This window comes from Lolium rigidum, chromosome 4 (assembly GCF_022539505.1).
Source record: "Lolium rigidum isolate FL_2022 chromosome 4, APGP_CSIRO_Lrig_0.1, whole genome shotgun sequence".
NCBI classification, from domain to species: domain Eukaryota; kingdom Viridiplantae; phylum Streptophyta; class Magnoliopsida; order Poales; family Poaceae; genus Lolium; species Lolium rigidum.
The window spans coordinates 167,987,998-168,000,686 of record NC_061511.1 but is presented as its reverse complement, the minus strand read 5'-3'; the positions used below and the strand labels follow the sequence as shown (position 1 = coordinate 168,000,686).

Genomic DNA, 12,689 nt, shown 5'->3' with positions numbered 1-12,689 from the left:
TTGCTGATTGCTTGATAAAGGGATTGCGAACAAGAGAATGCAACTTGGCATGTGACAAGATGAGAATGATAGATATCTACCATCCATCTCGAGGAGGAGTGTTGAACACTGGACATGTTTCTGGCCCAAGTGACCCAAGCCCATGTGTGTGCTGACCTATAAAAGAAGGGAGCTGGAGGAGAGCTAACCCTAAGAGAGAAGAAACCACACCAGCCGCCAGGGACCAAGAAAGATGAGGTGAGCTGCTGCTACAACATATATGGTGGTACCAAAGGTTGTACCTCAAGGAGCTGTGATGTTGTGGTAATGCCCTGCTGGTTTTGCTCTTCATTTGAACCTCCAGGAGAAAATGCTTCAGGCATCGATAAACGGTCATGCTTTAGTCTTCTCATATGCAGAAAAAAGATGCAACAAAATTGTTGCACATTCACTAAAAGGGTGTTACTTATTATCAGATGATTAATAATTGTTCTATAGAGGATAGAGCGGAGAACTAATGGGGGATAAAATGCTGCTAACAGCAACATTTGAATTGTGAAATGTTATGATTAGGAAACCTAGCTAGCTCCACTATTTCTTAGCGCATGTAATTTTTGCTTGACCTAAAAATCATGGACATATTTTGTTGACCTAAAAATCATGGAAAATTGTCTAAATGGATTATCTGTTCTGCAACCTTTGCATGCTCCTAGCTTGATTGGACCACCATTTTCATCTGACCAAGCGTATCCGTAACGCCTCTCTATTTTTCTTTTGCGGGGATACCTAGGCTTCTTGTCCTGTGCTAGAGTTTCTTTGTTTTGTTGAGTTTAAACAAATGTGACAAGGACGAAAGAAGACTGAGAAAGAATTGGTATTTATTTTCTTTTATGAACAGAAACCACACTGACACCTTTGTCTAAATTAGGACAGTATCTCCACCTAATTTTTTTGTTATTCCGTGGCAACACACGGGAATTCAGCTAATTGCAAGTAGATGTCTAAAAGTAAAACGTATCCATTAATACAACATTCTTCTTGTTGATCTTTTATAAACTGCTTGAGATGTGATCTTTAATATTTACAACGGATCCGAATGAATTCGCTCAATTCTGAGTAGGATGTTTTGAGGCAGGAACATACTTTAGTATTTTTCTCAGAGCAAGTCCATCAGTTTTTTTGAAAGGCTGGGTTATTGGAAGTAATTAGATGAGTGCTGGGTAAACAAAAGTGAGATTTTGATACCCCTTATATACTGCACATCATGAAACATATATTCTTTTGAAAATACTACTGCAATTCTAGTTCTGTAGAGTGTATGACTTGAACACCTACAAAGGCCTTCTTTTTGTGGCGGATAATTTGGGTTTCTTTACATGTGAGTATGAGTATCCTTAGGAGCGGCTTGGTACTTCTATGAGATCAATAGCAGTTTATGAACCTTCTTTTGAAATTCTTGACTTGAATGTTAATACGTTTTCCCTTGTATTTGAGTTCAAGGTGTTATCATGTGACTCAGAGATATCTTCGTATATTATCATATTGGTCATACTCCATATATTCGTTCCGTCATATCAGAGTACCTGACATTCTGTTGCTATATATACAATTACGGCTTAATTCTTGCAGACTGAATAGAAGGTCAAAGGCGAGAACTGGGAGTCCGACTCTTACACATAAAAACGTTACCCTGCTCAACCTGAACTTCCAAGCAGCAGAAGATAGAACTATGTGAGTGCTCTCTGCTTTGCAATCATTAGGCCCCTATTTGGCATACAATGAAACTTAAGCCCAAGTCTACTCTTGCCAGCCTTGCTCATGTATATATTGGCTGTTAATTCAGGATACTTCTCTACGCGAACTTGGAAATAAGATATGGACAACATTTCAAGGACAACCAAATTCATCTGTGGGGTTTCTTTTTTGGTATTCTGCAGTCCCCTAGTAGAGAAATTGTGAAGAGCAATAGTTTAGTTTCCTCTTGCTTCGAGTTAAAAAAAAAGATGATTTGAATTCTTCAGTTTCCTTTTCCTTTTCATGTTCCTGTATGAACGATTTAACCTGCGCTAGTTTCAAGTTTCTGAAAAATTGCCAGAACGAGCGTAAGCGTAAACTTATATTGACTGCATGACCGTGGGAGACTATAAATGAAGTTACTAATGACATAAACCTAATTGAGATTGTCTTGTCAGGAAACAAATTATTCTCTCTCCCTAAGCACAACATTAATGAACATTTGCTCGCTGATTATAGAGTTAATGGCTGAAGGAACTTTGACAGCTATGTTCTTTCTCTACCTGGGCAACATCTAAACATTGCAGTTAACATGTTTTACACAGTACAAACTGACTGACTTTGACAACACATATAACATATTTTTGTGTTCAAATTTTTTGAAGTAGTAATTTTTTTGGAGTTTAAAAACTTTATCCTGATTCGGAAATGCACATTTGATCCCATATGCATATGCTCCTGCCACCGTAAAAAATATTTTAAATTGTCAAAAAAATTCCAAACAAAAATTTGGCGCGTACATATCGGCATTCTATGTGCACATGTCAAGTTTCATAGATAATCGACTTATTTTGTGTCTTGTGTAAAAAAGATAAAAAAATGTCTCACGAGGATGACCCGGACGAATGGAACATGGGTGCGCGTGCACCCATTTACGAAAAGTTAAAAAAAATGCTATTTAAAAGTTTCAAAAAAATGTGAAGTAAAATTTTGCATGTACATATTATGTTGATACTTACTCGTGTAAGTTTTCACGAAAAAATACCATTGTGTGTAGCCTGAAATTTGTACTATTCACAGGAATAGGAATTTGCATTTTGTCATTTTTGTGTAGGGCACACACAATGGTATTTTTCCGTGAAAACACACACGAGTAAGTATCAATATAATATCTACATGCAAAAATTTATTTCACATTTTTTGGAAACTTTTAAATAGAATCTTTTTAAACTTTTCGTAAATGGGTGCACGCGCATAGATTCCATTCACCATTTCCGCTCACGAGGAGCCTTTTCTTAGCACCAAATTGTTTTTTTATATATGACATAAAAAATGTTGCCTCCAAGATGGAGGTTGATACCTTTTATCAAAACTGTATAGCTGACAAGGTCGGCCTTCTATCAAAACTGTACTGCTAATGATCCGCAGACTCTACTACTCAGTATGTGCAGCTACCGGGAGTCATCGGCAAAAGTTGTGCCAGCATTACCAGCTCAAGTCGTGGTTTCTTATTTCCTTGCTTCAACTCTTGAATTTGGACGTATTTTGCTTGTTTATGTTTCGATAGTGGAATGCAGAGACAGTGCAGCAAGGAGATAGGCCAACGCCACCAGCAGGCTAAACATGGTAACCTTTAGGCTTTAGGAACCATTCCTGGAGTGTTTTGTTAGTAAGGAACGCAATCCAGGACTGAGAAACCTGCATTAGAGATTAACTCATTCATGTACGCTCATCGATTATCTAGCAACTTTTCGGTGGCACTACTTCAGCCGCAGCCATTGCAAGATGCTGTGAGATCAAGCAAGGTGTTGATGATGCGAACTGCTTTGCTTTTGTCTAAAACAGAAACTGCAATCTGTTTGACTCTTGTTTCATGGAAGAATTTGCAGAAGCATTGCAGTAAGTAGTAACGTCTGGTGTTCCTTGCCAAGCCCTGTTGTGAATACATGAAACTTGCAGGAATTTCACATGAAGAATCCCCATGTTCCATATGAGGCCTAATTAACATGTTATACAAGCTCGGGTTTAGCATGCGAACATACAAGATTCGAATTAAACTGGTCATGTATGTCGCTGGCAAATGCTGACACTATGCAACTACAGCTGCAGCTCAGAGCACAGCAAGTATCTAAGGTTAAGAACACAACTGGACACGATACAATTTCAGTCTACAAACTCAGGCTCCCTAATAATTAGAAGAACTCGAAGTCGAGGAACTTCCCTCCAGATTCCACATGATCTCCTCCTGCCGGTGGCATCCTCTTGCTGCTGTTGTAGTTCGTCTGCACCCTGTCCATCGATGCCGATTTCGCCGGCATTGCTGCTGCGACGGCGATGGGCTCCACTGCCCTCGGCACGCCGGGCGGCGTGCTGCACCGGATGAGCGCCCAGTTGATGCCCTCGAAGAAGGGGTGCTGCTTGATCTCGGCGGCTCCCCTCTTCACGCCGAGCCGGGCCTGGGGCTCCTTGGCCAGCAGGCCCTTGATCAAGTCCCTGCTCGCGCCGCTCGTCGGCGGGCCGCCGTCCGGGAACCGGAGCTGCTGGCCGACGACGTTGAACAGCGTGGCCCGGTTCGTCTGCCCCTTGAACGGCGTCTTGCCGTACATGAGCTCGTGCAGGAACACGCCGAAGGTCCACCAGTCCACGGCGCTGCCGTGGCCCTCGCCCTTGATGATCTCCGGCGCCAGGTACTCGTGCGTGCCCACGAACGACATCGACCGCGCGCCGGTCGGCTCGACCACGAGCTCCGGCATGGCGCCCTGCTGCTGCTGATGCTCGCCGCTCTTGGACGATCTGGAGGCGCTCTTCTTGCTGGTCCGGTGGCCGAAGAGCTTGGGCATGAAGCAGGTGGGCTGGATGCAGGCACCGTTGGGCCCGGAGGTGCTGCACGGCGGGGATGGTCTGAAGAGCGTCGGCGAGGCGGCGCAGCGCAGGGAGAGGTCGAAGTCGGAGAGCATGATGTGGCCGTCGTCCCTCACCAGCACGTTCTCCGGCTTCAGGTCTCGGTACACCACCCCGAGCATGTGCAGGTACTCCAGCGCCAGGAGCACCTCCGCGGCGTAGAACCTGAATTTGGGCAAAAGAACTGAATCAGGTCCATGCCTCGAACACGAGAACAATTCGTGTACTAACTGTTCTACAAGTTAGCAGAAAACTGCAGCCAGAATTAAGTACCTTGCGGCGTGCTCGGGGAAGAGCTTGCCGGGCTGGCGCTGGCGGAGGGCGTGGAGGTCGCCGCCGGGGCAGAACTCCATGACGAGGCAGGCGAACTTGTCGGTCTCGAAGTGCGCGTAGAGGGTGGGGAGGAAGGGGTGGTCCAGCAGCTGCAGGATCTCACGCTCCGTCTCGGCGCGGCTGAGCTTCCGGCGGCTCTCGAGCGACGCCTTGTCCATGACCTTCATCGCGAACCACGTCGCCCTCGCGGCACCGCAGCCACCGCCACCGCCACCCTTGCTCAGCTCGGAGAGGTACACGGTGCCGATGTCGCCGCAGCCGAGCCGACGGAGGAGCCGGAAGTCCCCCATCCCGAGAGGCCCATCCCGCGCGCGAGCCGCCAGGACGGCCTTCCACCTCGGGTCGCCGCCCTTGTGCGGCTTACCTCCCGCGCCGCCGCTCCCGCAGCCGCTGGCCGTGCCGCTGCTCCAGTCGCTGGCCCCGCTGCTGCAGACGCTGGTCTTGGCGCTCTGGCTTGTGACGGTGCAGCTGGGCGCCATGCTGGTGCAGGTGACGGTGGCCGCGGCCGTGCCGCCGGAGGAGCTGTCGCCCGTGCTGCTGTGCGGGCTCGCCGCGCCGCTCACCGGCGGCGACGCGTCCCACACGATCACCGGCTTGGCCGCCGCGCCGCCCACCGGCGGGGACGCGTCCCACACGATCACCGGCTTGGCAGCCGCCGCCGCCGCCGCCTTCAGGTCGGTGTCGCCCCGGCGGCCGCGGTCCGCGGCCGCGAACGCGGGGTCCACCTCGTCGACCGGCTCCGGCGGGTGGCTGGCCCCGGAGAAGGAGCACCTGGGCGGCGCCTCGTCGTCGTCGTCCTCGCTGGACGCAATGCTGAGCCTGACCTTGTCGAACCCGGCAAGAACCGGGCCCTTCTCCGCCACCGGCACCGGCGCCGCCTTCGTGGCGCCGCCGTCGCTGTCCATGTCGAAGCAGAAGGCCTCGGAGGAGAAGTCGAAGTGGAACTCGAAATCTTGCCTGGGATCCGGGCGCACCTGGGCGAGCTGGGAGCGGGAGCGCGCGTGGGCTGACCTCGGCGGCTTGGCGTGCGCCAGGGAGCGTGATGACTGCATCGGCCACTCCCCTGTCCTTGGAAGGGTCCGAGTAATGGAGGTGTCGGAGTAATGGAGGTGGTGTAGAGGGAGGACAAAAGAGGTTGGGGAAGGGGACAGAGCTGGCGGGCGTCACAGTGGCGCGCCTTCCTTTGCGCAGAAGAGACGATGATGGCAGGGCAGGGAGGTGGTGATAGTGTCTAGTCTGGACCTGTCTGGTTCTGGTCCTTCTTCCTCCGCTGCTCCCGCTTCCGCGTGCTCAGGTTTTGCTGCTGCCTCAATGGCGATTCTTCTTATATTACCGTTAAGACACGAGAGTACTGGAGGTGGCGGGCCTGGTAATCAAACCCCGCAGGCGGTACACACCCGAGACCTCTCTGCTTAATCATCTCTGTAGGCACAGCGGTGGGGGTAGACATTATGAAAGCATCGACAAACCACATGCTACAACCTGTACTGTGCCCTATGCTAATTACCGTGTGCTGTGACCTTTGCTCTCTTTTTTACAGCCTGAGTGGACACTACAGCTGGGCATGGGCAACCTGGCCCGACCCGACCCGGCCCAAAAATCCTAGGCTGGGGTTGCATGTCGGGCCGGATTTGGGCCTGAATTTGGAGCCCGAAGGTCGGGTCGGGCCGGGCTTTTGTTAGTTCGGGCCAGGTTTGGGCCCGATTTGCAAGCCTGAATGTCGGGCTAGGTCGGGCTTGCATGTCGGGCCAGGTTCGGACCTAAATTTGGAGCTCGAAGGTTGGGCCGGGCCGGGCTCGATTTGAAGAAAATAGAATTTTAGCCTAGTTTGAGCTAGGCTTGTCGGGCCGGGCCGGGTTCGGGCCCGATTTGCAAGCCCGAATGTCGGGCTAGGCTCGGGCCTGGGAAATTGGGTTCGGGTTTTTTCGGGCTTGGCCCGAAACCTGGCCCGGCTCGAGGAATGCCCAGGTGTAGTGGAAACAGAGGCGACCGCTAGGGTGGAAACCCTACCACGTGCCTCCCATCTGCCTTGTTATCACCATTTACATTATCGCCATCTACGATTGTGAATCGATGGGACCACCTCCTCTGCTTGCCACTTTGGTGGTTGGAGGTGGAGCTCTTGGACCTTTGTATCTATGTTCGATACTATAAAAATATTTCTAAAGTTAGAGTTTGGTCAATCGGTATAGTTGTTATCGTGTCTACTATGACGATGTTTCGCGGGATAAAAATAAGTTACACCCTCCTCTTCCGCCTCGTCGGTGGTGTTGAGTGGGGTGGGAATTCGTCCGGTCGCCGCTTCCATGGATTGGTGGATCTACATGTGTGATAGGTTTGGTGATGCAAGGTTCGGATCAATTCAAGGGTTCAATGGCAAGGACTTCGACTCCAGGCTGGTACTTGGGGGCTCATGCACCCTAAAACTTCCCGACTATCATCAACAACATCATGTCGACTCCGGTAAGGAAGCGGAGACAATGGCACATCGGTGGCTCGCTCTGGCTGCAATACTAGTCGTTAGGTGGTGCAAGAACTTCGATGTAATTTTCATTATGTTTGGGGTGCTTTCTACTTCTTGTGAACTTATGGAACAGATTCAAATCTCTTCTTGAATGTGTTGCTTGGGAAGGGGTACTTCAAGGTGCTTGGAGCGTGGTGGGCCAAATACGGAGGGCGCGACGGTTGCAGGTATCATCGTTTCATCGCTTCGTTATTGCCTTCATTTTTTTTAGCATGTTTGTGTTCCTGCCTCATTATTTCCTTTGTTTCGTACTCTTGTATCAATGTGGCTGCTATATTAATATAGTGAGCGAAAGCATCTCTCGAGAAAGTCGTAGCCTGAGTTAATTCTTGGTGTGACTCAATCTCTTGGAGATGCACATAGAGCTAGGGATGTGTAGGCGTGTGTTTATAAGGGGTGAGTGTATGTACGTATTTGTAAGTTAGTACGTTTATACTATGTTTCGCAAAAAACTAAGTGTGCGGTGTTTATCTTCGTAGCTAGGAGCTGCAAACGAGTTGAGTTTGAACAAGTCTGTAGCTTACCTCATACCAAAATTCGAGCAAGCTTAGACTCCGTCTAACTAGAAAGGCCGAGTTGTAGAATTTGGTTCATGCTAGCTTGTACCGGTCCCGAATCGATCTTGAGCTAGTTTCATGCTATGAAAATAATAAAATCTTCAATATTTCTTGCATATGGAAGGAAGAAGAATCGATCTCATCCAAGTTAAACTTTCATATTTGCTTAATTACATGGAAAATAGATGGAACAAAACCAATCCACATCATATAAGGTAATTAATTATTATATTTCATTTTAATATATAGCATAATTGTTGCATAAAATTATATATGAGCTATCGAGCTTAATCAAGCGACCTCGTGTTGGCTCAAGATCAAAAACATATTTTCTGATCAAACTATAAAAGACATTTATACTCGGCTCATTTCTTTCTGAACCTATTGTAAAGGTAACTAGGGAAAGAGAGAGATTGCGCTGACCCGACGTGCCTCGTCGGGTAGGGATCGTGTTATTATATATGAGGTACAAGTACAGAGTCCTATACATATATGTATACAAGTCATACGTATATTCTAACACCCTCCCTCAATCTCAACTAGTGAAAGATTGAGATTGCGTTTACAATGTTCAAACAACGGTAACGGGAGAGGTTTAGTAAAAATGTCAGCAACTTGATCCTTTGAAGAGATGAATCGAATCTGAAGTTGCTTCCGAGAAACACGCTCACGGACAAAGTGAAAGTCCACTTCAATATGCTTCGTCCGAGCATGAAAAATTGGATTGGATGACAAGTATGTAGCACCAATATTGTCACACCATAAAACTGGAGGTCGATCTTGAGCAACACCAAGTTCACGAAGCAATGACTGTACCCAAACAAACTCAGCAGTAGCATTAGCAAGGGCCTTGTACTCAGACTCAGTGCTTGACCTGAAAACTGTAGACTGCTTACGAGCACTCCAGGCAATAAGATTTCCTCCATAAAAGATAGCATGTCCCCCGGTGGATCGCCGATCATCAATATTTCCAGCCCAGTCAGCATCAGAAAAGGCTAAAAGTAGAGTAGAGGAGGAAGATCGGAGATGCAAACCAGTGTCCACAGTATACCGCACATAGCGTAGAACACGCTTGACTGCAGACCAATGAGGTGTACGAGGCTCATGAAAATACTGACACACCTTGTTCACCACAAATGACAGATTAGGGCGTGTGACTGTAAGATACTGTAGACCGCCAACAATACTACGGTACTGAGTAGCCTCCTCAGAAGAGAGTGGATCACCATCGGTGCTGCATAAACGCTCAGAGGACACCATAGGAGTAGTCACAGGTGTACACTTCAACATACCAGCTCGTGCAAGAAGATCAAGAGCATACTTGCGCTGTCGAAGAACCAGACTACCAGAAGTAGGCGAAGATACCTCAATCCCAAGAAAGTAGTGCAGAACACCGAGGTCCTTGACGGAGAACTCAGACCGGAGTTGACTGATCAGGCGGGGAATAACAGCCGATAGAGAGCTGAGAACAATAATGTCATCAACATAGACCAAGAGATAGATAGTAACTTCCTTGCGGCGCAGAACAAACATAGATGTATCAGCCACTGAAGGAGACAACCCCAGAGAGCCCAACACAGAGCTGAGACGAGCATGTCAAGCAAGAGGAGCCTGCTTCAGTCCATATAAAGATCTAACAAGCTTGCAGTAATGACCAGGCTTATCAGAATCAACAAAACCAGGAGGTTGTCTCATGTATACCTCATCATCCAAGAAGCCATTCAGAAAAGCATTATGAATATCAAGTTGTTGAATGTGCCAACGCCGAGAGAGAGAGAGCCATAGAGAGCAATAGGCGAATAGTAGCAGGCTTGACCACAGGGTTGAAAGTCTCATCATAATCCAGACCATAACGTTGTTTGAAGCCTTTAGCAACAAGCCGTGCCTTGTATCTCTCAACAGAACCATCCGCATGAAGTTTCACCTTGAACACCCACCGTGAATCAATCAAGTTAACACCAGCAACAGGAGGTACAAGATTCCATGTACCATTAGCCTGTAACGTAGAAAACTCAACTTCCATAGCTTCACGCCAATGAGGAGTACGCAGAGCTTCCTTGTAGGTCACGAGGTTCATGTGTGTGCTTAAGAGCAGCATGAGCAGCGAGCACACAAGACCAGGCCACTGTACCATCAGTTCGTTGTTTAGGTTGCGAAATACCGTGACGCAAACGAGTGATAGGACCAGTTGGAGGAGCCGGTGGTGGCGGTGGAGGTGCCGACGTCGAAGGTGACGATGATGTCGGAGCAGGCGAGGCGGGTGGTGAGACTGTCGGAGCAGGGGACACATGCCTGCTCCCGGTTGGCGCAGCAGGGGACAGCAGTGCCGGCGCGCTGACTGTCGGAGCAGCGGTGGCAGGGGACAGCGAGGGTCCCACGCTGCATGCAGGTGGCGCAGCAGGAGCAATGGCCACCACAGGCGTGCGAGGCAAGGCCGGCGTGGCGTCTAGGCGCGTGGCGTCCAGGTGGTCGGGGCCAAAGTCCGAGGCGGATTCAGCTGGTGGCTCAGGGAGCGGCTCGAGCTGGACTGAGCCCGAGACTGAAGGAGCAGGAGGCCGCCAGAGCGGCTCACTGCATGGCTGCCCGCAGCCCGAGGCGGAGCCATGCACAGCCGGCACCGGATCGATGTACACTTCTAGACGACTGCCACGACCGATACCTGCACCATGGTTAGCAAGCAAATGCGAGGAATTTGCAACATCCATAAATTGGTCAGCTAGAAGTAAGGATGACTCCAAGACAGGTGGTAGATTATGAGAATTTGGTATATTGACAAAGGGAAACACATGTTCATCAAAGACAACATCCCTAGAGATATAAACTCGATTAGACGGAACATGTAGACATTTGTATCCCTTGTGAAGAGAGCTATATCCCAGAAACACACACTTCTTCGAGCGGAAATCAAGTTTATGATTATTATAGGGTCGAAGGTGTGGCCAGCAAGCGCACCCAAAAACCTTAGAAAAGGTGTAATCATTAAGAAGCCGCTGAAGAGGAGTCTTCATATTAATGGTGCGACTAGGAAGTCTGTTAATGAGAAAACAAGCTGTAGCAAAGGCATCATTCCAATAGCATAGAGGAACAGATGCATGAGCAAGCAAAATAAGACCAGTTTCAACAATATGTCGGTGCTTACGTTCGACAGTACCATTTTGTTGATGTGTGTGAGCACAGGACACACGATGTAATACTCCCAAGTTGTGGAAGAAGGGATGAAGTTTTTCATATTCTCCACCCCAATCAGTTTGGACATGAATAATCTTACGATTTAGGAGGCGTTCAACATGTTTCTGAAACTGAATAAACACATCATAGACATCAGATTTATGTTTGAGCAAGTAGAACCAAGTAAACCGACTATAAGCATCAACAAAAATGACATAAAAACGATGTCCACTAACAGAAGTTTGGGCAGGACCCCACACATCAGAATAAATGATCTCTAATGGGAATTTTGTTACATGAGTAGACAAGGAAAAGGGTAACTGATGACTCTTTCCTTGTTGACAAGCATCACAAACTGACTCAATTTTATTGGACTCATGTGTAGATGGTAACTCATGACTACGAAGAACATGCTGAACGACTTGTAATGCTGGATGTCCTAGACGACGATGCCACATATCACGGGACACCTTGACACTGGAAAGGGCTTGCTTGATGACAGGTGCTTTAATCTCATAGAGACCTCCGCTGCAACGTCCCCTAAGGATGGGTGCTCTCATGTCCAGGTCCTTAACAAAAAGATCATGAGGATGGAGTTCAATAAAGACATTATTGTCATGTGAAAGTTTACTCACAAACAACAAATTACGAGTGGCTTTAGGAACATGGAGGACATTTTTAAGAGCTAGAGACCTAGAAGACGGAGTAGCAAGAGTAGCTTGACCAATATTATGAATGTGCATACCTGAACCATTAGCTGTGTGAACCTGGTCGGTGCCGTGATAGGGCTCACGTGTAGTGAGCTTGTCGAGCTCATGGGTGATGTGATGCGTAGCGCCAGAGTCCGCATACCAAGCTGGATCAACAGTCGTCGAGGTGGTGCCTTGAGGACCATGAGAGGCGGTCATCGCCATGGCTAACTGTTTCTCCGTGTTGCTCCCATCATTGCCAAGGCCAAGAAACTCACGGTTGAACCTTTTATAGCACTTGGACGCCACATGCCGCGGGATGCCACAGAGCTGGCAAACAACAGGACCACGGCCAGTCTTGGAAGAGGTGGTCGGAGGCGCCTGCTTGGCAGACGGTGTGAAGGGTGGCGTTGGTGCTGGTGAAGGAGGCCGGGGTCCACCGCGCGTCGCACCATAGGCGATTGGAGGGGCAGCGGCGGCATGGGCAGCAGGGTAGTGCGTCGAGTTGCCTGAGCGACGTTGGGCCAGTTTCCGCTGTTCCGTTGCCTGAAGTTGTGAGAACAAATCACGGATTGGTATTGGCACAGTGCGATTAGTCACCACTTGGTACAAAGCATCATATTCCTCGTCAAGTCCAGCAAGAATATATGAGACAAACTCTGCATCACGCAGAGGCTCGCCAATGCTAGTGAGAGAATCCGAGAGCGCCTTCATCTGGTGAAAGTATGTGTTGACAGTCTTGGTTCCCTTCTTAAGCTCAGCCATCTCCTGTCGAATAGTAGAGGATCTGGCGATGGAGGTAGA

At 48.5% G+C, this 12,689-nt stretch overlaps 1 protein-coding gene and 1 long non-coding RNA gene across 2 annotated transcripts; one reads left to right on the top strand and one right to left on the bottom strand.

Annotated features, from left to right (window-relative positions):
* Nucleotides 1-79: 79 nt before the first annotated feature.
* LOC124649081 lies at nucleotides 80-2,153 on the top strand. Its single transcript, XR_006986530.1, has 2 exons — nucleotides 80-1,710; nucleotides 1,823-2,153. It is a non-coding gene; the product is annotated as an uncharacterized LOC124649081 (long non-coding RNA).
* A 1,752-nt stretch (nucleotides 2,154-3,905) lies between these two features.
* On the bottom strand, nucleotides 3,906-5,999 carry LOC124647768 (serine/threonine-protein kinase D6PKL1-like). Its single transcript, XM_047187647.1, has 2 exons — nucleotides 4,888-5,999; nucleotides 3,906-4,779 (listed from the first exon to the last, which is right to left on the bottom strand). Exons 1-2 carry the CDS (start codon nucleotides 5,997-5,999, stop codon nucleotides 3,906-3,908), a joined length of 1,986 nt encoding a protein of 661 aa, XP_047043603.1.
* Between the last annotated feature and the right edge of the window lie 6,690 nt (nucleotides 6,000-12,689).

What these genes read in the sequence shown, in the direction of transcription:
- LOC124647768 (XM_047187647.1), bottom strand. Translation starts at nt 5,999, where the DNA reads ATGCAGTCATCACGCTCCCTGGCGCACGCCAAGCCGCCGAGGTCAGCC. An exon ending in TTCCCCGAGCACGCCGCAAG is followed by an intron (nt 4,780 to 4,887) that starts GTACTTAATTCT and finishes GCCCAAATTCAG; the next exon opens with GTTCTACGCCGCGGAGGTGC.